Consider the following 26,578-nt stretch of genomic DNA (forward strand, 5'->3'; position numbering starts at 1 on the left):
ATCACCACTTCTTTTCCCTGGGTTGTATCCCTTCCAGTTCCATATCCATGTTCTTTCATCAACAATCCTGAGCTCACAAAACTTCATGGATGCCACTTGCTCTGTCTTTTCCTGGTTCCTTTCTGTTTAGGATTAACCCTGAAGATTTTGGTGTATATGCTCACAGTATACAGTGCATCCAGAAAGAATTCACAGCATATCACTTTTCCTACATTTTGTTATTTTATGTGCCTAAATGGATTTAAATGAATTTTTCCATAGAACTCAACACACTACACCCGTAAATGACAACGTAAAAAATGTTTACTTGAGGTCTTGGTAATTTTATAAAAATGTATAAAAAATACTTATGTACATAAGTATTCACCGATCCAAATTTATCTCATGTGCATCCTGTGTTCTGAAATGTTCCTGCAGCTAAATTGTAGTCCATCTGTGGAATAAAACAGTTGATTGGACATGATTTGAAAAGACACACACCTTTCCAAACATCATAGTTGATAGTTCATGTCAGAGCACAAACCTAGCATGAAATCAAAGGAATTGTCTATAGACCTCCAAGATCGGATTGTCTCTAGGCACAAATCTGGGGAAGGTTACAGAAAAAATTGAAGATCCCAATGAGCACAGTGGCCTCTATCATGCGTAAGTGGAAGAAGTTCAAACCACCAGGACTCTTCCTAGAGCTGGCTAGCCAACTAAACTGAGCGATAAAGGGAGATCAGATCACTCTGTCAGAGCTCCAGAGGTCCTTTGTGGACAATGGAGACCCTTCTAGAAGGACAACCATCTCTAGAGAAATCCTCCAATCATGCCTGTATGGTAGAGTGGCCAGACAGAAGCCAGTCTTTAGTAAAAGTCACATGGCAGCCTACCTGAATTATTATCAGACTATGAGAAACAAAATTCTCTGGTCTGATGAACCCTGTTGTGTGAATGTCAGGTGTCACTTTTAGAGGTACAGATCATCATCCGGCCAATACCATCCCTTCAGTGAAGCATGGTGGTGGCAGCATCATGCAGTGGGTTGTAAGGATTGAGGATGTAATTGCTGCTAAAGGGCTTATGATAAATTATTGAGCAAAAGGTGTGAATATCACAGCCTTTATAACACATATTTTTTTTTATTTGCCAAATCCTCAAGTAATCTTTTTTTCATGTTGTCATTTGGGTGTTGTGTGTAGGAGTCTGAGGAAAAAATGCATTTAATCCATTTTGGAATAAGGCTGTAAATGTGGAAAAAGTGATATGCTGTGAATACTTTCTGTAGGCACTGAATATGGATTTTCAGATATGCTTATTAATAAAATTATTAATAAACATAATACTTTTGAAGTCATGTGTGTTTTGGGAATGTGTAATTAATGGATACAATAGTTGATGACTAGGCCATATGTCAAATAGTTAAATAAGGATTTATTTAATGTTTGTGTTCAGTCTGAAACAAATTCCAAGTGTGCTCCTGGCATATATGAAGTGATCTGGACCTGCCTATTGATGTTCAAACTTCAACATCAGAAGCAGGCAGAGACAGAGCAGTGCATTTTAGCATTTAGATCTGATGGTATTTATGGACGGGACCATCCCTCACTAGCGCCTTTTCTTTCTCTCTTTTATTCCATCTTTCTCTTTCTCTGGATCTCTTTCGGTCACTCTTGTTCATTCTCTCACCTGGCCAAAGCCCAGAAGGTGGAACTTTTCATCCCTTCAATGGCCTGTATGTCTGCGGCCCTCAGGAACGAACAGCCAGAGAAATCAGCTTACTATAACTCCATATGGGAACAGGCGAACACACACACACACACACACACACACACACACACACACACACACAAACAAGAGAGATTATTTTATATTATTATTAGATTGTTTATCTAAATAAATAACAAATATCTTGGGGTTTAGTTGTCCAAATGTTGGGGTACAGAAGGACACAATGCAACCAAATGTATCACTTGTTTCTTTATTGTCAATTTAGTACATTTTTCCTCCATTTTTTTCCTCCATTTCAAGTATTTAACAGAATCAATCTGCATTGTTAATGAGTAGGTTTTTACAACTGTACTCCTGATAATTGACATACGCAGCAACCCCAAAGTCTATGGCTATTGAATTGACAGTTCTGTAAATAATCTCAGCTAAACAGCACAGGAGGTAAGGATTTGACTCAGCAAGCGGTTAGGAAAGCATTTATTATCCTGATCTTTTCAGAGACAACAAAAGCCTGTGTATACACTGATAAAGGTTGATTTACGCAAGGTTGATAAGTTCCTGAATTTTACTTTCTCTGTTTCCTTCATCAGTAAACAGTGAGTTTGGTTCCTGGCTGTTCGTGTCCACTATTCTGTTGCGGTTGACAGCTCGAGCCCATGCCACAGTCACTGTAATGCGCACATATAGTGTGCAGCCAGCAGAGGGAGGCACAGGACAGAGAGTGTCGAGCAGTTCTGCAGGAACCGCCTGTCCACCATTTTAAATCCAGCTCCACAGATTCTACCTACCAGCATATTTCATACCAGTTTAACTTAATTCAAAAGCAAATTCAAAAGCAAAATCACAATTTCTTGTTCTAATCTATCATTTAATTGGACCTAGAATGGCTTCAGACAAATATATCTGAAATCTGCTTTTGTGTGGCTCTGGCATGCAGAACACCCTTTCCCAAAAATATGTAGCTATCTCTTTCCAGTCCTGAAGTGTCTCTTGCAAATCACCACAACCTCTAAATAATGTGATGATAAAAAGAAAATCCACCAAGAGTACAGTTAGAGAACATCAATGTGGTTTGCCAGGTGATGCTCTTCAGCATTGGCTTTAAGTGATTGACGGATGGGGGGATTGAAAGGGAATTCTATAGGGTCCTTGGTGGCAAAGGGTGATTCTGACTTGGAGCATGTCCCCGGATGGTGGCCCCAGAGAAAATGCTTGGTTGTCTGCAGAATGTACCTTGAAGGATGTAAAATGTTATCTCTCTCTCTGTTTTCTTCTCCCTCCTTTTCTTTTAATTTGATCTCACCATCTCGCTCTCTCTCCCGCCAGATTGTATCAGGATAGACTGTAACCTCAGTAAGTGGTTCTATGCATTTTTACACTTTTCCTCTCTCCCCTTTGCCTCTTATTCTTCTCTTTGTCTTCTTTTACTCAACTCATTATCTGTTTATTTATTTTTTATGCTCTGGGATCTTTTAATTTGCCATTTTTATGTTTTGATTTATAATAATTTTTACCTTATAACCTTGTTAAAAATGTCTGTTTCTCATCTGTTTCCCTTTTCTACTCTTGTAAATTACTATTTTTAACACGTCACTTCATTTTTCTCTTTTCTTTCATCTTTGCTTTCCTCAGTAAGATTCTGTCCCTTTTTTCTTTCATATATATAGTATTGTTTTCTGTCTCCCTCTCTATCTCTGAACCACACACATGCACACATACTGATCACACTACAGACCCATGTAACACAGCCAACCCCCACAATGTCATTCTGGGTACTAAGACATGTATCAGGCAATATGTGCAGGCAGTTTCAAGGACCCCCTGCTGGGGCATTATTGCTGGAGGGTCTGACAGCAAAAAGCTAATATTAGTCATGATTTGCAGTGACAGTGACAGTCTTTGTTTACACAATCAAAAACACTGCCAAGGTAAGTCACAGTGTACCCAAACAGAGGAGAAACCGCGTGTGTGTGTGTTTGAGCGTGTGTTTCATGTTCATGCTCATGTGTTCTTATGTGTCATTTTGTGTTCATTTGTGAATATGTATGTATCCAATTTTTAAAATCACAAAAAGACTCACTGTTATGGGCTGATCTGATTGCCTTACCTTTCATCAACATACAGTCACTTCACCAAAATATCTGATTGCTTTTGCATCACTGTAGTATGGAACTGTTAAATGCTGTTCAATACTATTAACACACACAGGGTAACATTTAACACACCAATATGTTCTGCAACATTAATGCTTAAGATCAAACATCTTAATTCAAATTCTTTAAAGAATTTTACGCTTGATACAGACCTTTACTACTTTATTTGAATGTACAGTGTGTTTCCTATTAAATTTTAACATATTTAGAAATATATATGATTTGTGTATGAAGCTTTGTTCGTAAAAGAGAGACATGGATCAGTACTAAATAATTGGAGAATTACTCTACAATTACATTATGTCATTTATTTAGTCTTTCCTTAGGTCAACCTAAGCAATGACTGTAGCTCATTAAAAACCGTTTAAAATGAACAGTCTGTGGTCTGATGGTATGCACATCTGACCTCCCGCTGACCTGCAGCAGCTGGTATGAAGACTGGCAATTCATGACATAGTGGCACCCCCGCATGCTTGAGGCAGGGGGCGATGATGTGACATATGGCAAGCACAAGGCACCAAGTTGTGCCACAGCTAATGTCACGCCCTTCCTCTAAAGATAGGCCGAGAGATTTAGGGTGATAGGGTGATAGAAGTCAAGCCCTGCAGCCATCACTGGTGGTATCACCTGTAGTCTGTGAGTCATTTTCATCACACCATAGACCCCTCTGCCTCTGGCTGACACGAACCTCAAACAAAACAGGACTGGGCCTGTGTGCTGTAGGTCCACTGATGTACCACATGCTATGGGTCAGCAGGATGTTTATTTCGAGAATGCCATGCATTCTCGAATCTGTATCTGTATCTCATAATTAATGTATGTCTTTAGTAACCAATGCACTCATGGGTTCAAATGCTAGGCTCCTGTGTAAACATACTGGATGTGTTATATTAATAACATGGCAATATCATATCTTTGTTTTGCATTACATTGCGTATGACCATGGGGGAAGGACAAAGGGTTGTATATCTCTTACAAAGACTGCAAAAATGTGCATTGTTTCAGGGTGGTGCAGCAACAGCTGTTATCCTAATGGTTCACTGCATTGAATAACATTTCATTTTAATATATGTAATTCTTTTCCTGAATAACTGGTGGGAAGTGAGTACTGTGTCTCAGATAAACGCACAACCTTCCTGCTGACGTTTTAAAAGATGCATTTAATTTGCCAAGGAACAATTCAAATCTTACAAAGAAACTCCAACTGCTAAACTGCAGGGCTAAAACTGTGTCAAGCCCCTTAATCAATTATACATAGCCAGCAAAATATATCACATAGATCAAGCCACCTGAATATAGAGAAATGAAAATGATGTCCTGGAGCCTTCCAAAGTATTGCAGTGGAAGGCTGGAGAAGGGCTTTTAAAAGCATTTTAATTAAATTTCCTACCTTGTGGTGAACACTCACATATGAAAAACGTTTCTGATTTATAGGTAGTGTGCATAATCCAGTAGCCTGAGAAATCTAGTGCATGAAACAAAGTTTCAATGGGTTCTTTATTTAACTAAAATCAGGTTGATAATATTGAATACACTGCATGGTTACCAATGCAGTGGGATGCAACTGGGATGCAACTAAATTGCATCCCAGATTAATTACTTTTATTTTGATGTTACTGTGCAATAAATTATTTTTCAGAAATTAGAAAAAAAGGTGTTTGCAGATATAATGTGGTATTGCATGTTGAAATAAATTTTGCCACATTTCTCTGTTAAACAGGAATTAAATAAATACTTATTATAAAATCAATAAAGTATTATTTTGAAGCATGGATAAGCTTCAAATAGAATGAGATTAAATGTTGTTGTTGTTTGTGTGTATGTGTGTTTGTGAGAATGTATGTGAAATAGAATTCTGAAGACAGTGTGCAGGAAAGCTTGCGTTATGTGTCTGCTTGCACCCTTAAAATTGTTTAATGAATTTCTCTTATTCACTGGAGTGTGTATTATAGTGTTCCCTCTTTCAACAATGGTTTGCTAACACTAGATTAACTTGCCAGTTCATCAACTATTCATTGTTGAAGTCCCTCAGAAGTTCATAGGAACAGAGGCATTTACAATAAATGTTATTTATTTCAGGTAACAATCGAGATGTTCAGAAAAGATAATTACAAAATGTACACAAGTAGAGTACCATACAGCATTAAATGTACATTAGTACTTTTCATGTCTGGTGATCAGTGAATTCCTGGAGAGTGTTCTGTACATGGAGGCATAGCTTCAAATGATTTTTTGGTCCTCAGAGAAGACATACAGAGAGTAATATATAGCAAAGAACTTGAGAGGTGATCGGGAAAGGGAGGGAGAGAATGAAAGTGTGTAAAGTGTGAGAATGAGGGAGTGTGGTAATATGAAGTTGTGAGACAGAATGCAGAAGTGCTACAGACTACAAAGCTTGACACGGTGAGAGGAAAGCGGATGGAAAAGCATTGTTCGACAAACAGCAGTAAAGACTCAGAGGCAGACAGGATGGAGACAGAGGGAGACAACCAGATAAAGATCGATGATCCCTCTCTCTGGGAGAGAGATGAGAGAGTTATAACAGAATAGTGCAGAAAAAGTGGGGTAGATTTAAGGGATTGCAGGCTCAATGTTGTCTTTTGTCTATTTATTTATTTGTGTATTTTCCTTATTCTCCTTGCATTTTTCTCTCTCTATGTGACTTGTGACAATTTAACTGACTGCATGAGGTGAATTGTTCTCTTCTCTGGTTCATTGTAACCAAAACATACAGTACAGGCCAAAGGTTTGGACATACCTTCTCATTCAATGTGTTTTCTTTATTTTCATGACCCTTTACATTGGTAGATTCTCATTGAAGGCATCAAAACATATTTTTGTTATGTACTTAACAAAAAAATGTGAAATAACTGAAAACATATATTCTAGTTTCTTCAAAAGAACCACTCTTTGCTCTGATTACTGCTTTTGCCATTGTCTCGATGAGCTTCAAGAGGTCGTCACCTGAAATGGTTTTCCAACAGTCTTGAAGGAGTTTGCAGAGGTGTTTGCCCCTTTGCCTTCACTCTGTGGTCCAGCTCACCCCAAACCATCTTGATTGGGTTCAGGTCCGGTGACTGTGGAGGCCAGGTCTCTACATTTTATTAAGTACATAACTCCACATGTGTTCATTCATAGTTTTGATGCCTTCAGTGAGACTCTACCAAATTAAATGGTCATGAAAATAACGAAAACACATTGAATGAGAAGGAGTGTCCAAACGTTTGGCCTGTACTGTACGTCATGCCACTTATCAAGACTTTTCAGTATATCTGAGTATAGCCAATTATAAGCTCATAACATGTATGACAGTTAACTTACTGATCTGAGATGTATTACCTTCTACCAGTCAACATCTGCTGCTGATGCTGGGTCATTTACCTAATGCCATTCAGAATCTATGCTCCAGTTGTGGCTCATCCTGGTGGTGCAAAGGTGTTAGGGGCATCATCCTTCTTTTTTAATTAGTACTCAGGGTCATCAGGTTCTCCAGTATGGCACAGCTGCAACTGAATTTTTCACATAAACCAGGGTGTGATGATGCTTGTCATTGCTCTGCTGAGGACAGCAGAGACAGGATGAGAGACAGACTGCCTGCCCCTCTCCAACAAGCCTGTTTTTTCATAATTAACCCTTTTTTCATATGCACACACACACACACACACACACACACATATACATACATACAGTGGGAAAGTATGTAGACCCCCTTAAATTTGTCATTCTTTGTTATATGGCAGCCATTTGCTAAAATCATGCTAAAGTTCATTTTCCCCCATGAATACACAGAGCACCCCATATTGACAGAAAAACACGCAATTGAAATTTTTGCAGATTTATTAACAAAACAAAACTGAAATATCACATGGGCCCAAGTATTCAGACCCTTTGCTGTGACACTCATATATTTAACTCAGGTGCTGTCCATTTCTTCTGATAGTCCTTGAGATGTTTCTACACCTTCATTTGAGTCCAGCTGTTTGATTTATACTGATTGGACATGATTAGGAAAGACACACACCTTACAGCTCTCAATGCATGTCTGAGCAAATGAGAATCCTGAGGATCTGCCTGGACTGCTGCACTTTAGGTTCCTAAGAGCACAGTGGCCTTCATAATCCTCTCAGTTCAAGACATGAAAGCCCGAATGGAGTTTGCTAAAAAATTATGAGATCAAGATAGAACTTTTGGCCTTAATTCGAAGTGGTATGTGTGGAGAAAACCAGGCACTGCTGTCCAACAGTGAAGCATAATGGTGGCAGTATCATGCTGTGGGGGTGTTTTGAAGCTGCAGAAACAGGACTACTAATTGCAATCGAGGAAATGATGGATTCAGCCAAGTGCAGGGATATCCTAGACAAAAACATTCTCCAGAGTGCTCAGGACCTCAGACTGGGTTGAAGGTTTACCTTCCAACAAGATAATAACCTTAAGCACACAGCTAAAATAACGGAGTGGTTTTACAACAGCTCTGTGAATGTTCTTAAATTCCTCAGCTAGAGCCCAGACTTAAACCCAATTGAGTATCTCTGGAGAAACCTAAAAATGGCTGGCCCCCAACATTTACCATCCAACCTGCTAGAAATGGAGAGGATCTGCAAGGAGGAATGATCCTCAAATCCAGGTGTGACAAACTTGCATCTATCCCAAAATGCTCTGTATTAAATCACAAGGAAAGCAGATAAATTCATGTTGGTTTTTCTTTTCATAGCAAGAAATATTAATATTTTGCAATATTTTTTCTTCCTCCATTTCTGGCACCAACATAATGGATAATGCCCTTAGCATTTGTCAATATTGCTTATGCCATGGCCCAGCACCATTTGTTAGCATGTTGGCTCAATGCAGCATAAGCTGTTTACTGCATTCATTGTGTCAGCTGGTGCAATGTCATCTAGAAAGAATTCATCTGTTGGTATTATCAACTCTCTTGAGAATGGAGTGAAATGGTGCATTTTGTAGAACAAATAAGGTGGTGATGAATGTTTGGTGAGCAAAGTCAGTGGAAAAAATTTGGATTCCAGAAGATAAAAAGAGAGGAAGTGGGAGGTTCATTTGGCCAATTGACAGAGAAAAAGATACCCCTCTCTTTAAATATGTTAGCAGCTAATTAAAACAGGGAGCTAGAAAATATTTGTAGATTAGTTGGCAGATTTTTCTTTCTTTACACATGGTCTGAAAGATAAAAGAGGATGATTCAGTGAAGAGTTGACGCAGATACTGGTTGCATTGGAAGTGAGGGAATTTGCATTACTCTTTGCAAACAAGACAAGGGACCTTAGCCAAAGCTGGAACAGATGGCAAAGGAGAAAAGGGGCACAGGAACTGTTGGAAGGCAATTCACATACTTTGTTTGCCATTACCCACGTATGTGCTGCATCCATATCATTTAAGCATTTGTGCTTCTGAATGCAGCATGCATTCACACACATGCAAAAGAAGGTTTATCACCAGAGAGTTTTCCATGCACCATCCTCTGCACATTGCTGACTCCACATTCTGAATTATACATCCAGACAATCTATGCTCCAGATGGCTGCCAATCTCCCAATTATGGGATTTGCAGGGCTCATCAGGGCAGGGGGTAAGAAGCAGAGAAGGGCTGAGAGCAGGCCTTTACAGTGCCCAAGATGGGGACTAAAGCTGGAGTGATGGAAAATAGGAAGTGGGGCCACCTCTGCCACTGGTGAAGTTAAGGTCTGGAATTAGGGCAGGCTTTTTTATATACTTTTTGGGTACTTTTTAAGTCCAGCATTCTTTATTAGTGCCGGTTCACTAAAATGGCAATAGTTGGTATTGGTTGTAAAGCATTAGTATTTATTTATCTTATGCTTTACATACCACAGATATTTACATTTACAGCATTTATCAGACAATCAGTAGATTCAGGGAAAGGCCCCCTAGATTAACTTAGGGTTAAGTGTCTTGCTCAGGGACACAATGGTAGTAAGCGGGACTTGAACCCGGGTCTTCTGGTTCATAGGCGAGTGTGTTACCCCTAGGCTACTACCACCCCAGATATTTTTCATTCTGGCACATGCGCCTAGTTATATTACCAATCCGGTTGCATATAGAGGCCTAAGAGGAAAGGTTTTCCTCTCTTGTTTTTGCACCATTCACTCAACTTCATGACCACATGCACACACAGAGCATGCTCTGTCAGCCTACATTAGCCCTCATTTGTTATGCTGGCATAGAAGCATACCTGTCAGCAAAGATACATGCCCTTCCAACATGCCCTTTTTTATTTGCGCCATTTTTCTTGCCTCCTGAGAGTGGGGCTGCTGAGCTACAAATTAAGTAAGGACAGGCATGTAGGTAAAGTGTGATTGAGTGAGACAGGCAATGGGTGAGTTGAGGGGAGAGGTTTTCTTTCAAAACAGCATTTTAATTAGACTGCCATGGAAAAAGACCTTTTTCTGTTCAAATGGTTGGTCATCATAATTGTGCTTGTCTCCCATATGAGTAAAGAGGGCATACTGTTCAACCACAAGCAAAAAGACAAGTATTTGCGTTCTCTTCAAATATTCTTCTGTTTTTATTCCTAATATCTATTTGAAGTGCATATGTTTAGATTTTTATGACAGCAGTAGATATGCTAATTATTTAAATGTATAGTTGACTATGTATTTCTGCTGCATACATTATGTTATATATGTTCTTTAATGAAGTAATCAGGTCTACAATAACCACATCCTTTGACTTTTTCTTTGCTCTTTTTATACACAACCACGTGGAAGAATGACTCCTCCTCTGACCTTGATCACTGGTTATTTAGCACTCTGCACTGACTCATCTCCCAGAAGCCATTGCCTTGGCCAAGTGCTAGGCCAGTGTCATTATGCCAGTGCCAGTCACACCACATTTTGGTGCTACAGCACCAGTGATGGCATCATGAGTGACATTCCCTGTCTCCCTGCCTGATTTTTCTTTGTTCCATTTTGAGCTGTCTTAAGCAGCATTTGTCCTCAGGCAACTTGCAGACCTAGGTACGGCCTATTACTCTCTGCTGTCTTGTGGTTGGGCCCATTGCCTGGATATCGCCTTGTGATTCAGATGCAACACAGTGGCAGGGCAGTGAGCCTTACAATGCCTTGTTGTGGATTAAGGCAGTAACATTTAGATTTGTTTATCTTTCAATTTTCTCTCAGTTCTTTTTTGCACTCTATAAATTTCGTGTTGACCATGGGACAAGGTGTTGATGACTAGAAAGATCTCAACAGTGAACTAAAACTGTCTCTGTTTATTAAAACATACCATACATTATATTATGTTCTTTAAGACTTGACTTGACTTTACTTTACTTTATTTAGCAGACGCTTTTATCCAAAGCGACTTACAAGAGGAAGACACCAGCAATTCTCATTTGATTTCTATAGAATATTGAGTTTACAAACTAAGAGCCCTGATAAGGCTCAACTTGTCAGCGAGGAGCATGCTCAGAGATTGTTAGGTGCTTGACGAAAAAAAATCATAATGTATTTATACATTTTTGTATTGTTTGTGCAATGTGTACGCATGTGCGTGTGTAAGTGTTAGATTTGTCTGTAATACTTTTTGAACAAGAGGGTTTTCACCTGCCTCTTAAAAGTGCTGATAGTCTCGGCTAGTCGTGTGGAGGAGGGCAGGTTGTTCCACCAGCCAGGGACAACAACGGAGAACAGAGATGATTGGAATTGGAGACCCCGTGAAGAAGGAATTTTTAGTCTCCTTTCATTTGCTGTTCTGAGAGAGCGTGCAGGAGTGTAGCTAGCTAGCTATTGTATTGATATAGGAGGGTGCAGTTCCATTTACAGCCCTGTAGGCAAGCGTCAAGGATTTGAACTCAATGAGAGCAGCTACTGGGAGCCAGTGGAGAGAGATGAGAAGAGGTGTAACATGGGTGTATTTTGGCTGATTGAAGATGAGACGGGCTGCCACATTTTGGATCATCTGGAGTGGTTTTATGGTGACTGCAGAGGCTCCAGCCAGGAGAGAGTTACAATAGTCGAGTTTGGAGATGACCATTGCCTGGACGAGGAGCTGCGTAGCCTGTTGCAAGAGAAAAGGCCTAATCTTGCGACTTTAAATCAGACTTTAAATCAGACTTTAAATCAAGGGACAGAGATTCTTAAGTATTACATGCAAAGAAGCAATTAAAAGTAATATAGGTTTGTATAGAGGTTTTCGCCAAATCAGCATATTCTGTGCAAATTTAAATTATGTTTTGAGAACGTCATTATTCGTAGCAAATATTTTTTGTGTTGTTTCTGGTTATGTAACTACAATATTCAGGAAATTGTCTATTTAAATCCAAATATTTCGCCAAAAGTCAAGAATATGATCCATGATCTAAGAATAAACACACATTAAAAACAACAATGTAAAGCATCACAACCTTTGATCCTGGGCTGCATCTAGTGTAGAGTAGAAAAACTACAGATGACAGGTTATTGATGTGTATTGTCCATTAATTGACAAGTAGACAATGGTCAGTGGAGTAGAGATGCTCACCTGGTAATTATTGGTTAATGGTTGTTGTTGCTTTTCTAATTACTTGACATTGGATTTTTAGAATGCATTCCAACACAAAGAAGGACACGTTTCTGTTGGTCACAAAGGCTCAACATGTCTAATAAGGATGCATGCTGTCTGTGCAAACAAAAAGGAGTGGAGATGCAGCAACATGTTGCGTGAAATAGAAGAGAGAAATAAGGTTTCAAAGACACCCCCTGGAGACTGGGGACTGCACACATTGTTAGTATTTGAGTGGTTTGGGGAGCAAAGAAACTGAAGAATAAGCAAACAGAGTTTCCTATAGCCTCTTACCATTCATCAAAGCCCTTACTCTTTTGTTTTCACCACACATGCTGAATTTCTCTGTGCATTTTCATTACACAACAACTGTGGACTAGCTATGTACCAAACACCTGTTAGTATCAAATAAAGAGAGACCTGCTTTACTGCTTTTGTTTGAGTAACATATGTCTGAGTGTTGAGGAAAGGAGCACACTCATCTATTTTTATTCATAATGGCGCACCCCTTCAGCATGAAGCAGAAATCTTTACAGACTGCATATAATCTGTTTGACTGGTTTGCTCAAGGATCTGTGTTATTTCAGGAAGGCCTGCAGGCAGACAGAAAGGACCCCTCATCACTATTGTTTACAAGCTCATTATTTTCTTCTGTAATTAACATTTTCTAAGCTGTTTGGCAAATGTCCAAGTGACATTCTAGCGGGGGCATATCCTCCCCACCCCCTGTCTTCACCTATTCAGCCCTGCGTTGACATTACGTGATTTAATAGAAAGATACAACACCCAGAGGTCAGTTTAGAGTGGCCCTTTCTCCCAGAACACGTGAGGCAATTATGCTTTGTCATGAGCAGATGTGATTTCCAGTCTCCTCTTTTCCAGACCTCCATGAAGACACTTTGACACTGTCATGTCTGATATATGTATGGTATGGAATATGTGACTTTATTTAGGAAATGTGAACTCACACATTCTATTCATAATGTCAAGGATAAAAAAAAAATGTGTCTGCATCAGTGTAATCAAAACTCATATAAAGGTCAGAAATCTGTATGTATTCCCTGTGTGTTGTTTGTGAGTGTGTGTCCATCATCTCTGGCCTGGCTGTGAATGTGTGAGGTTTCTCCTCTCTGATCTATGGCACCTGCCAGATGCCAGCTGCGTGACAGGGCTCTTCTCCCACAGGTAAAGGACCAGAGATGCTCTACGCAGGGCAGAAGCTGAACGACAATGAGTGGCACACAGTGAAAGTGGTGCGCAGAGGGAAAAACCTGCAACTGTCTGTGGATAACATCACTGTAGAAGGTACAAAACTTGCTTTTCCATCAATTGCCCTCTATCTTGAGGCAATTGTATGCACAGACACCAAATAATAGAAACATAGTTATCTAAGTAGTTGAATAATTGTCCCAATTGGACCTTTTTATTTTAAGCTCTCATAGCAGCTAATAACATGTGACCATGATTAAGCATAATTTCAAAATAGTCTGTGATCTTGCATAGAGTATAATCTATTTTGTAGTAGAGGTTATCTGAATAGAAATATTTCATGCTGATGACACTGAAGTGTTTGTACAAAGCACATATATAATCATTTATAAATAAATATTTTAAATAAAGCAATACAAGTTCATTAGAATGCAATATAAGACTAATAACATCTGACAATGATAGACTATTTTTGAATGATGCTCTATGATCTTGCATCTCAGGATAAATATGTATGCATATATGCATATATGTTCAATCATTCCAGCTTTATTTTATTTCAAACATACACTGAACAAATTAACAACACAACACTTTTCTCCCAAGATCTAAAATATTTTAGCAAGGATATTGAACAGTTGTGCCTTAGACTGCCCACAATAAATGGCCACCATTTGCCTCATGCAGTTTAACACACATACATCGCATAGAGTTGATTAGGGTGTTGATTGTGGCCTGTGGAGTGTTGGTCCACTCTGTGCTAAATATTGGCTGGAACTGGAACACATTGTCATATATGCCGATCCAGAGCATCCCAAACATGCTCAATTGGTGACATGTCTGGTGGGAATGCTGGCCATGCAGAAACTGGGATGTTTTCAGCTTCCAGGAATTGTGTATAGGTCCTTGCAAGATGGGGCCGTGCATTATCATGCTGCAACATTAGGCTGCAAAGTGCCAGATGCCATTGAATGTGAGCATTTGTCCTCTCAAGTCAATTAGATGGCAAACTGCAGTCAAGTCAGGAGCCCAATGAGGACAATGAGCATGCAGATTAGCTTCCCTGAAACTGTATCTGACAGTGTTTGCAGAAATTCCTTGGTTGCTGTCCGGGTGACTGTAGCTATCATGGAGATGAACATGCTGGATGTTGAGGTCCTGGGCTGGTGTGGTTGTACATAGTCTGCGGATGTGAGGCTGGTTGGATGTACTGCCAAATTCTCTGAAATGATTTTGGACTGCTTATGGTAGAGAAATTAACATTAATTTCACGGGCAACAGCTCTATTAAACATTCCTGCAGTCAACATTCCAATTGAACGTTCCCTCAAAAGTTGCGACATCTGTGGCATTGTGCTGTGTGATCAAATTGCACATTTCAGAGTGGCCTTTTATTGTGGGCAGTGTAAGGCAATCCTGTTCAATATTCATATAAGCACCTTGATATGCCACACCTGTGAGGTGGGATGGAATGAGAAGTGCAGACTAACACGGATTTAGACAGAATTGTAAATAATATTTGATTGTAATGAGTCTTTTGTCTATGTAGAAAATATTTCAGATCTTTGAGTTTAGCTCATGAAAAATGGGAGCAAAAACAAACATGTTGTGTTTATGTTTTTGTTCAGTGTAATACCCAGGAATAACACCGTATTAATTAATAGGTTCTAAGACAGACTTCTTATACACCCTCCTATATACACAGAATAATAAAGATGTCATTTAAATCCATTCTGTTTATGAAAATCTATTAAAACCACATGTTTTTGATGTTGGGTTTAAAGTGTTCAGAGATCTCTGTGTCTCACAATGATGTAGAGTGTAACCACATTTTGTCACCTCTCACCTCTAACAGGCCAGATGACTGGTGCCCACACCCGACTGGAGTTCCACAATATCGAGACAGGCATCATGACAGAGCGCCGTTTCATTTCGGTGGTGCCTTCCAACTTCATTGGACACCTGCAAGGGCTCACTGTCAATGGTGTGCCCTACCTGGATCAGTGCAAGAATGGGGACATTTCCCATTGTGAGCTTAATGCTCGCTTTGGCATGCGCCACATCATTGCTGACCCTGTGACTTTTCGAAACAAGGGCAGCTACCTGGCACTGGCCACATTACAGGCGTATGCTTCCATGCACCTCTTCTTCCAGTTCAAGACTACCACCCCCGATGGCCTACTGCTCTTCAACAGTGGAGATGGCAGCGACTTCATAGTGGTCGAGCTGGTCAAAGGGTGAGTGTCTATAAAAATGTGTACAGAACTATGTAATAAGGGATTGCGATATTAATTGAACAGAATAGACTCTACTTTGTAGTAGTGGTTATACATATGATGAACATAATAAACACTTAACAGCCAAGTTATGAAGTCATAATTTAAATGAATTGCTCCAAAAATAAGACATAAGCCACATTTGCAACAATAAATACTAACACTTAATCCTTAGCTTCTTCATGAAATAAATTGTGATCAATCAGTTTTTCTTCTGTCCATAAGTCAGTAATGAAATTAGTGGTATTTTTAAAGGGAATACTGATTTTCATTAGTATTAGTAAAAATAAGTTTAATTCCAGACATTCACAATTCACTTGATTTACTAAGCCTGCGCAAATTTTATGTAAATTCCCTGGACCTCACACCTACTGGCATCCTGCTGAGCTCCATTGCTCTCTTGCATTTGTTCTGAAAACACACCCATTACCAGTGAGGCCTGGCACATTTGCATTTGTTAGCTTAAACCAACCAATATGTGCCAATATTTCCATGAATCGGCAATGGAGTTCCTTCGCTAGAAGACTCAAAAACAATTTTCTTTTGCCTGTCCACCCTGTACATGCCTTTTACAAAATGTAGGCATTCACCGCCATTGCAGACATACTTGGTCTCCAACTCCGTGGCATCCAGCTGCCATCTCAGCACAGTTCTTGAAGCATGTCCAAATGCCGGAGATTGCAACAAATTTGTCTGTTTTCACCCGTGTTCTGTCGTGTGCCCTTGTCATCAAATCGAAGGTGTTGCATAATTGAAATGAATCAATCTTGGGCCATTGTCTTTTTGATTACTGGCACCAGAACGTTTTCTGACCAGTAATCCACAATGGCACCAACAGGACACATGATTGCTCTTACAAACAGAATTGAAATGAATGCCATTAGTTCATGAATTGCCAAATTCCAGTCGGGCTCTGTTCTGCGCGATTGATGGACTGTACACACCCTGATGGTCTGCAGCATTCCCACGTCTAACATGCATTACATTACATTACATTTACATTTACAACATTTTTCAGACGCCCTTATCCAGAGCAACTTACAATCAGTAGTTAGATGGACAGTTCCCCTGGAGCAACTTAGGGTTAAGTGTCTTGCTCAGGGTCACAATGGTAGTAAGTGGGATTTGAACCTGGGTCTTCTGTTTATAGGCGAGTGTGTTACCCACTAGGCTACTACAACCCTATGCAAAGGAAGCTTTGGAGCATGTTTGTAATTTTACGCTGTTGGAAGATAAACAAATAGAGAATGGTACATTTACATGAACATCATTCTATATGGGTTTATATAAATATCATATGTACTATGACAATGACAAACCTTCAGAGTGGGTCCAGCTTTTGCAGTGAAGCATGAGTGATTTACTACTGCACTGGGCACTCCAATGGTCTTCTCTGCAAATGCAAATGTACCAGCCCTCACAGGTAAAGATTAAGTAGAATCAAGCTGAAGACCTGTGAAAATCTCAGCCGGGGTGAAAAACACCTCGGACCTCGCACCAGAAAATAAAAATGTCAGTCATTCTAGTGTTAATAAGCCCTTTCATTTTTCATAGAATATTCTACAAGGTATGATTGTTGTGCATACAAGATGTGCACAGTAGTGAAAGGTCAATGGTGACACAAAGGTGTCAGACACTGGCTAAAATCATCCAGAATTAAAAGACGTTGATACTCAGACCCCTCTCATTTCTTATTCTAAAAATATAATTAAAGGTGTTCTGTGTGACAGACACCAACAAAAATGATTTTCTCTTCTTCAGTATGCAGTTAGATACCAAGTGTTTAGTAAATTTATGTAATATTGGTACATTATTATACATTTTATTTTACAGAGTATTTGAAGTCCCTTGACATCCCTTTTTTATTGCAATGTAATGGAATTATACAAAGCAAATGATCCCAGCAGATAATAACAAATACAAGTTGGTGACAAGTACAATGGTCTTGTGTTCATCATTGTTCAACATTTCATTTTTTTTTTTACTGTAAACTGATACTTTTACCTAGATACATCCACTACGTCTTTGACCTTGGCAATGGGCCATCACTCATGAAAGGAAACTCGGACAAGCCTCTGAATGACAATCAGTGGCACAATGTGGTGGTCTCCCGGGACACAAACAATGTTCATACGCTGAAGATTGACTCCCGCATCGTAACCCAGCACTCCAATGGAGCCCGAAACCTGGACCTCAAAGGTACGACTTCACTATTTATCCTCCCTGCAACCAGGCACACTGTGACTCAATTGGGCAGGTGCACTTTAAAGATAAATGTAATATGCATTCCCAAGGTCTGTGTCTTTGAATGTTCAAAACCACTTCTGTGGGTTTGAGGGTTTTAATTAAGCTAATTTTAAATGGTATTTAAAGCATTTTAAAGCAATGTTAACAGAGAACACTGCTTGCATTTGAATTATTTTAGGATTTAATTGCAGATTAGATTCAGTATCTAGCTCATGTTGCTATACCGGAATTTAAGAGAGCAGGCCTGGTATCCAGTGTGGTAGATTAGAACAGGCAGGTGGCAGCAATGGTGTTGGTTGATGGATCTGCGGTTGGCCAAAGTAATCATAAGGGCCGTTGGGCCACCGGCAACAGGCGAAAGGGTCCAACAGAATAAGTCGTCAGGATGCAAGAAAGTAGAGGCGGCCAGGTGGGGGATAGGTCTAGGGTTTGAGGCCTGGGCAGTGTGAATCCGGGTTTCCAGGGGCACTGAATGGATTCCAGGGTCCTGCTGGGAGGCAGAATTGGGGCTTGTGCAGAGGAGGAGATATCTGGGGCATGCTGGCCAGATATTCACCTTGATGTTCTTGCTGCTGGACAGTTAAGAGAGAGTGAAATGGAACTATTCAAAGAAGAGAGACAAACAGTCCTGCCTGGGGTTGAGTTGTTTTGTCTGGCAGAAAGGAGGGCCTGGTAGTCGGTCTAAACAAGGAAGGGGGTGTTGCTGCCCTGGAGCCACTGAGGCCACTCTTCCAGAGCCCATTTAACTACCAGCAGTTCACGTCCACTACCCCGTAACAGTTCTGAGTTGGCCTTCTTGGAGAAGAAGCAACATAGATCACATTTTTGGTTCAGGCCTCATCTTAACCAACGTCTGTCATGTCCACTTCCACAATGAAGGGAAGAATCAGGTCTGAATGACAGAGCATGGGTGCTTTAGTGAACCGGTGGCAGAGGAAGGTGAATGCATGTATGTGGTGATTTCCTCAGTAATGGCCACATCAAGGAATTTGATGCTCGTTATAATCTCAATCTCTGAACCATTGATGATGAGTGGTTTGGGGTCCACAATGATCTCATTTGCCTTATCAACATTCAGAGACATATGTTTATTTTGCACTATGCAGACACCCTATGTACACAGACTCATCTGTTTTGAGCATTGAAAATATCTGCCAGGTTGTGGTAGCAGGAGGGCACAGTGTTAAGTGGTGAAGGTGGGCCAGGTTTGGGTTGTTGGAAGGTGTTGGCATTGAGTTACTGCCATTCTCATTTCGCTGTGGTGGGGGTGGTGTGTCCAAGTTGCAAGGGCTCCCCGAGTTGCAAGGTCAATACTTTAGGCCAACTGGACCAGAGCTTCATAAGAGGACATCAGTTCACGAAAGACCATTTCCTAGGTCTTATAGCGAGATAGATTTGCATGTACAAAGCAAACTGGGCTTATATTACAAGGGCTCATGGGGTTATGGCTGTATGGAAATGTCACAGTAAAAACACTGACTGTGTGACTGTCATTTATGTAAATGAACCACACATCATAACAGTCGGTAATTAAGTCGATCATGGTAAGGGTCAGGCCCAACTCTTAATATAGACTCTTCAATCTATCCTGCAGTTTAAAACAAGGACAAAAAGAACAAAAACCTATAACTTCTGTTTTTTTTTCTTTCCAAATAAAAGTTTATAATTATTAATTGTATTGTTTTAAAGTGTGTTTGTGAGTCTTGGGGCTTCGCATAGAGATAAGCCATCAATCAGAAGAACTCAATGACTGAGCACAGGGCTGCTGGTAGATTCTTGTTTAAAACTGTCAGAATTACAGTAGAACTGTAGTTGGGTCTCAGCCGCCTTATTGATTATTTAAAAAGAAGAGTTTCTGACATTTCCCTCAATGTCTCTTTATCTACTAGAATCTATTCATGCAGGAATCGGTTTTAGACATGAAACATTTAGGAAGGACCAAACATTGGGGTCAGGTCACTTGTAGACAATCTCACTTATAATTTAAAGTTCTTAACTGGAACGTAAAACTGAACCACCAGACACCGCATCATTTTGGTAGAATTAATCTAATATTGAATTTTTTCAACTTTGAAGATAAATGGGAAAGCAGACGAAGTGACATTGTGTGTCAGGAGCATAAAGTGGTCCACACAAATCAAGAGTGTTTCTTATGTTTATCTGGTTGGGTGGATTTTGTGCAATTACACTGATTTAGATCTACATGTTAGCAAATCACCTACAACATACAAGGTTGGCTTTGTAACAAGATACAGTAGATTTCTGTCTATAGTATATTTCTGCCTGAATATGTGAATGCTCCTCTGAAACCTAGATGGCAACTCTTTCCTCTTAAACATGTGGATCCAGAAAGAATAAGAGAAGAGAGTAGAATAAATGTGTTGCAGTGCAATGTGTGTGTATTGAGGAGAAAAAACCTGCTCAAGATTTAGAACAAACACTGGCAAATGGGAAAAAGAAGGAACTCTGTGTATAAGCTTGAAGTCTTAATAAAACATCTGAGCAGATTATTTTCCTTCATGTCTAACATACCATGGTATTTGTGGTTTTTCATTTTCACTTGCATCACAGCAAACAATGCCTCAAACAGCCTGCAAGTTTGTCACTGACCTGAACATTGACCTGAAACCCTTCTCTCTAAGTCCCCCCAAGTTATCTAACAACGTTGGCCAGCGTTAATTAGTCCTGAATGGAATCAAAAGGCAAACAATGTTTCCCTCTGGTAAACACCAACCTTTACTTTATGCCATAGCTGGTGATGCCTGACATTTTTATATCTCTCCATCCCCTCACAGGAGATATTGTTCAAGGCTATTAAGATGTGTCCCATTTTTATCCAGCAAAGTGAATTAGCTTCAAATCAGCCATACAAACAAATTGGCCTAAGACTAATACATGCGGAAAGTAAAACATTAGAAGGGCTCTACTCCCTTTCCCCATTGAATGGATGTTCATGATCCTCTTTTGTATCCTGCTGAGCAATAACATGGCAGGCTGATATGATTTCAATAGTCATATGGGTGCTTTTTAAAATATATTTGGGGTATGTGTGTTTTGTATGTACATAAAGGAAGTCTGGCAAAGCCACTATGAGTTGTAGTTTCATCACATGCAAATGTTTTTGTTGAACTTCATGTTTGTAAGGACTCAGCACTGCTTCAATAAATAAATAAATATGTGACTAAATATATAAATAAATAACAAAGACACATCAATGCCATAAATGGTTAACTGGTGCAGCTGAGAGGTGTGCTGTGGAAGAGAGTCGACTGATTGGTCAAGGCCCCCAGGTGGCAAAGTCAGGTCAGTGATGCAGCTCTAGTCGATGACTTTAACCAGCTGTGGGGATGTGCTACTCACGCCTCTGCTTCTAGCAAATTCGCCAGGCATCGATCAAAGCGCTTCAGCTGAATGGCTATCGACCACAGGCTGTATGGCGCAAAGCCCAATTTGTGTGCTCTGCCAATCAGATGTGAATAGAAGAAAAAAAGAAAAGAAAATGTTTCATTCTGGCTTGTGTTGTCAGGATATTGTGTTTTTGTGAGAGTCATATGAGTTTGGAGTTCTACAGGTTTTTTTGTTTATCTTGCCTGAGCTTGTTGTGCCTGTCTTTCGATGTAAACATTTTTAAAATTGACTAGATATTTGACTGGATAAACTCAAATCTCTGCCACCATCTCAACCAGACTGGAGGGCAGAGAAAAACCATAGGATGAAGAACAAGCCACTGAGTTTAATGTTTGTGTGTCAAAATTTGAACAATTAAATAAATAATAAAACTTTCCATATAGGTGGGTGTTTGCATTGAACACCACAAATGAACATGCTGCAAAAATTGACTCCATATGATTTAGATCTGACCAAAAAAATACTTGCATGAATTTGCATTCTAATCCAAGTCCATTTGATTAGTTATCATGTCTCACATCCTATAAGCTTAGTCAGAGTTCCTCACGCCTCTGCTGCTTTTGTGATCTGCTTCTCAGAGCAAGTACTGGTAAATAAAGAGTAAGCAATATAGACACAGCAGCTTACAATCATTATTTCATTTCAGTTTAGGGAGCTTATGACATGTATGAGCCAGTCATTTTGTTCTACTGGGGAGGTAGAGTACGCTTCTTAACCTGCTAGGCCACCATTGCCCAATTATACTTCAATACTAAAAGCCAGATTCCATTTATCCATATTGGATAAAATGATTTACAACATCTCATGTGGTATAGCTACCTGACATCATTCCCACAGTAATACAATGTGGCCTGAAAAGACAAAGCAATGACTAAAGTGATCTGGCAGCAGATTTGTGGTTAAGGACAATAACAGTGTGGTAACGCTTCCCTTCCTAATCCCTGATCTGTCATAAATCCTGAAAGCAGGATTGGCCAGAGCTCTTTGCCTAGATCAGGAGTGCCAATAAAGTTGTCTCCTTGGTTGATGGATGAGTGCACAGCTGGCTACTGTTTCACATTTCCCTTACTTTATTGTGGCACCAATCAGAAAAGTAGCTTTATCATTATTTGTCATGAAATATGATGTTTTTTATTATTTGTTGGAATTACACACTGCAAGGTCAAATAGATATATGGTGGAGTACTGATTGGATCATTGTTTATCAGTCAGGAAGCATTAGTGGCCATTCCCATGTTCTGTCTGGATGATGGAATTAAAAGCTAAAACACACATCAATTATGAATATGGCAACATGCTACTCTGATAATGTACTATTGGATTTTTTTTGCACTGAATGCACAGCATTTTGAGTTTGATTGTTCAGTATTTATTGGGCCACAGGATGTTCCTTTCATATATTTCATAAAGTAAAAAAAAGTATCACAGTTCTTCTCTGGATGCAGTGTCTGTGGCTTTTATTAAGAGCAATATGTTAGTGAACAGTATGATATGCCTTGAACAATGTTCACGTACATGAAGCTGTAAACATGTAATGAAAGCAAGGCACTGAAAATACATGTTTGACAGTCTTAACACAAATTTAAAATACAGACACTGGTAAATCTCAGTCCCACTGGATGGTAGATATTTGCCTCCTTGGGTTTTATATTCATGGGTGAAAAGATGCGGTTGACCAAGAAAGATTATGACTGTTTATGATAAGCTAGTAATTCACTGTAAGGCTATTTTGGTTGTATCAACTGATAAACATACAACCACATACTACTATTGCCAAAAAAGTGTGTCTATTTGCTTAAGGAGAATTGAACTGTGCAGATGGTGGGCTGTCCGTCTTGACACAAGTTGAGGTATTATGAGAGCGGAATGGTACAGATGTCCTTTTGCCCTTTACCTTGTTTCTATGACCCATAAAGACCACCATATGTCTCTGCACAGGCAGTCATTATGAACTCCACATATGTTTTTATTTGTTTGGAGTGGATCACTTGAATGATAGGTTCATTGCAATTATATAATTGTCTTTTTAATTGATTAATAAATGATTAGCAAGTAGCAAATACAAATATCACATTACAGTGCACAACCCCAAGCCCTTCCCTGGGAAATGCACGTGATCATTATCATTGCTAGCACTTTGTCTAATTAAACAAACATTTATTGATTCATTTTTTATTCTCTTTTTGTAGGCAAAAAAGTAAATGTTTGTGTAGATAAATGGTGAATGTTATTTGGTGCGGCACAAATAAGAAAATTTCCTTTAGCAATAAATATCATTATTTTGCATTGCTCACAGTTTTGTTTTTTGTTGTGATTTTTCTTTTAACATCATATCCTGAAAATGTAAACTTTTTTCAAGGTGTATAGTTTATGTGTGACAGTGTGCACCTTACAGAAGCATTTGTGAAAAGTTACATCTCTATATAAATTGCTCGGTGACATAAGCCATTGGGCCCTGTGATGTTTGAAAATGTCACCTTGCTCATTTCCCACACATCTTGACTGGTTCAATTACCTTTTCACACTTGTGTCACTAAACATAAGTCAATTTTTCACTTTACAGTCACTTTTGACTACCTGTAAATGGAAACAATGTGAAGAGTATGACCAGTGACGTGTCTAATACTTTGCGTTAAGCTACCTTTGGCATAGTAAACTTACCCCCATCAATCTTTTGGGTGTGCCAAAGAGGCTAAATGTATTTATTTATCTATCATTAGCAGCAGTAGTAGTAGTAGTAGTATTTCTTATTTCAAGAAATTATGGTCAATTAAGCAGCCTCTCATGCTCACATTACCTGATGTAGCATGACCAGCACAGTGCAGTGCAGCAACATTACTGTCTCACGTGTATCTGAAGCTGTTATTAATCCTCTTTGGTGCACTCTCCAGACCACAGGAGCAGTGTGAGAATTCATCACCACTGCACCAGTCCTGGACAGCTCCACTGAGAACCTATTGGGAAGGCCTCCAGTCAGATCCATTCTAAAATCAAACCACTTCCTGAAATTCAGGGCACCTGTCTTGAGTTTCAGTATGTTGCAGAGCAGGGGTGTTAAAATTAATCTCATAATTGATGCATCATGATGCAGATGTAAACAATTATGCAGATTTTTTTTTTTTTTTTTGCAGGAAGCGTAGCCCTTACAGCAAGCACAGGCGAGTTCGGTCTGAAAGTGCCTTTAGATTTGCTCCAAAAAGTCGCTGTTCAGTCCTCGCTCACCTGATGCATTTTTCTGCCGTTTGTGGCATCACCATTGTGCACTTATTATTTGAATTGCAGGTCTGTCACAGGTACAGAGCAAAGACTCAATAAACTTTGAGTTTATTCACCTCTCTCACATTTGCACATTTGCGTACATATATGCACATTTGCTGCTCTCCATATATGAAAAACAATACATTTTTGTGATAATTGTAATAAATTGTGCACAAAACCATCTCATATGGATTCTAGTGATTTTTGCATACATACTCTTTTTGGCAGAAATAATGCATATCTGAAGCTCTCAAGAGGTACTACAAGTACTGCATTAATACAATGTGTTGACTGAATAGTCAAGATGAGCTGTCTATTGTGCTTTCCTGGAGATTTGAGGGCATAAGGGATGGAAATGCACAAGAAGTACAGGTTTATGATGGGACAGTAAGGAAAGCACACATCAGTTCTGTTTTAAGTGAGGTAGATTGAGTCAGTGAGGTAGCACTTGCATGCTAAGCAAATATAGACCATTTTTAGAGGATGGTGCTGTTGCTTTGAATGTGTGTCCTGATTGGTTTCAGTGGGAATTTCACCTTCGCTCCCTCAGCAGCTATTCTATTGATAACATGAATTGTTTAGTAAATTAGAAGCCCACTTACTTCACACTTGCAGAGAGTAGACCTCCATTCTGCATCTGAGTTTTACCTGGGTTCATGCACTGACCATATGTAGCAACAGAATTTATTAAGCACGTAAATATGCTGTAAATATGTCTCAATGTATATAGTCTCAAATGAAACATTTTTAATGTCCTGTGTAACCAACCTGCCAGCCATGTGAGTCTGCTGTTCATGGGACTCCTGGTTTATCTGAAATTCAACAGAAACATTTGTTCCACTCATCACATAATGGTCAGTCACGATAAGGTGAGAGTCTGCACTCACCTTCTATCAGGGTTTATTTTTATACTGCCATGTTCATTCACAAAAGCCATTCATTCTGATCTGGATGTGCACATGTCTTTATAAGGAAGAGAAGGAGGGAAGTATATATACAATATGTATGGAAGCTAGAATTCTGCTCAGATATTAGCCAATTTAATTTATGTTAGTCTGTGTTAGTTTTTTGTTTTGTTTGTTTTTTAATGGATTCACTGAAGGTGATCAATTATGTTTATTTGTGTGTCATTTAGGAGAGCTGTACATCGGTGGCGTGGGAAAAACCATGTATAACAGTCTGCCTAAACTGATTGCATCCCGTGATGGGTACCAGGGATGCTTGGCATCAGTAGACCTGAATGGAAGATTGCCAGACCTGATTGCAGATGCCCTCCACAGAGTTGGCCAGGTGGAACGAGGTTGTGATGGTGAGTAGGCAATCCTCTTTGAACAACAAGCCACAACAAGGAGGGGTTTTGGAATGAATAAAAAATTCCTAGGAAGCTTCTTTGATCATCATTTGCAACATAGTTTCCTTTAAATGTCCTCAAATTGCCTGTCTGTGTTCATATTGCAATTGACATAAAGTACATGTGTGTGACACAGACAAAGACAAACTACATAAAGTGCAATTTAAGTGCAATCGACATAAAAGTGTTATTTTAACAAAGTAAAGTAGGCCTATAGTTATCACATGCTATTTATATTTCATAAATACGGTCTGCTGGTGTAGCGGTATCATGCAAGGTTCCCATTCTTGTGACCTGGGTTTGATACCTGGGCTGCGGACAGATGTTACCCTAGCAGATTAGAAAGCGTCCCTGTAATCAGAAGGTTGTCGGTTCGAATCCTGATCCGCCAAGGAGCAAAACACTGTTCTGACACACTGCTCCCTTGGTGCTTGATTATATCAAGTTTCA

At 39.5% G+C, this 26,578-nt stretch overlaps 1 protein-coding gene across 1 annotated transcript in view; it reads left to right on the forward strand.

The window, feature by feature from the left end:
* Positions 1-26,578, forward strand: part of LOC114786953 (neurexin-2-like) — a 384,882-nt gene that overhangs the window by 280,201 nt on the left and 78,103 nt on the right. The window contains exons 12-16 of the mRNA XM_028974592.1: positions 3,040-3,066; positions 13,566-13,685; positions 15,444-15,825; positions 17,873-18,063; positions 25,913-26,086. Of these exons, the coding sequence (XP_028830425.1) occupies positions 3,040-3,066; positions 13,566-13,685; positions 15,444-15,825; positions 17,873-18,063; positions 25,913-26,086 (894 nt within the window). The remainder of the gene's footprint in view (positions 1-3,039; positions 3,067-13,565; positions 13,686-15,443; positions 15,826-17,872; positions 18,064-25,912; positions 26,087-26,578) is intronic.

The sequence above is a fragment of the Denticeps clupeoides genome, chromosome 1 (assembly GCF_900700375.1).
Source record: "Denticeps clupeoides chromosome 1, fDenClu1.1, whole genome shotgun sequence".
NCBI classification, from domain to species: domain Eukaryota; kingdom Metazoa; phylum Chordata; class Actinopteri; order Clupeiformes; family Denticipitidae; genus Denticeps; species Denticeps clupeoides.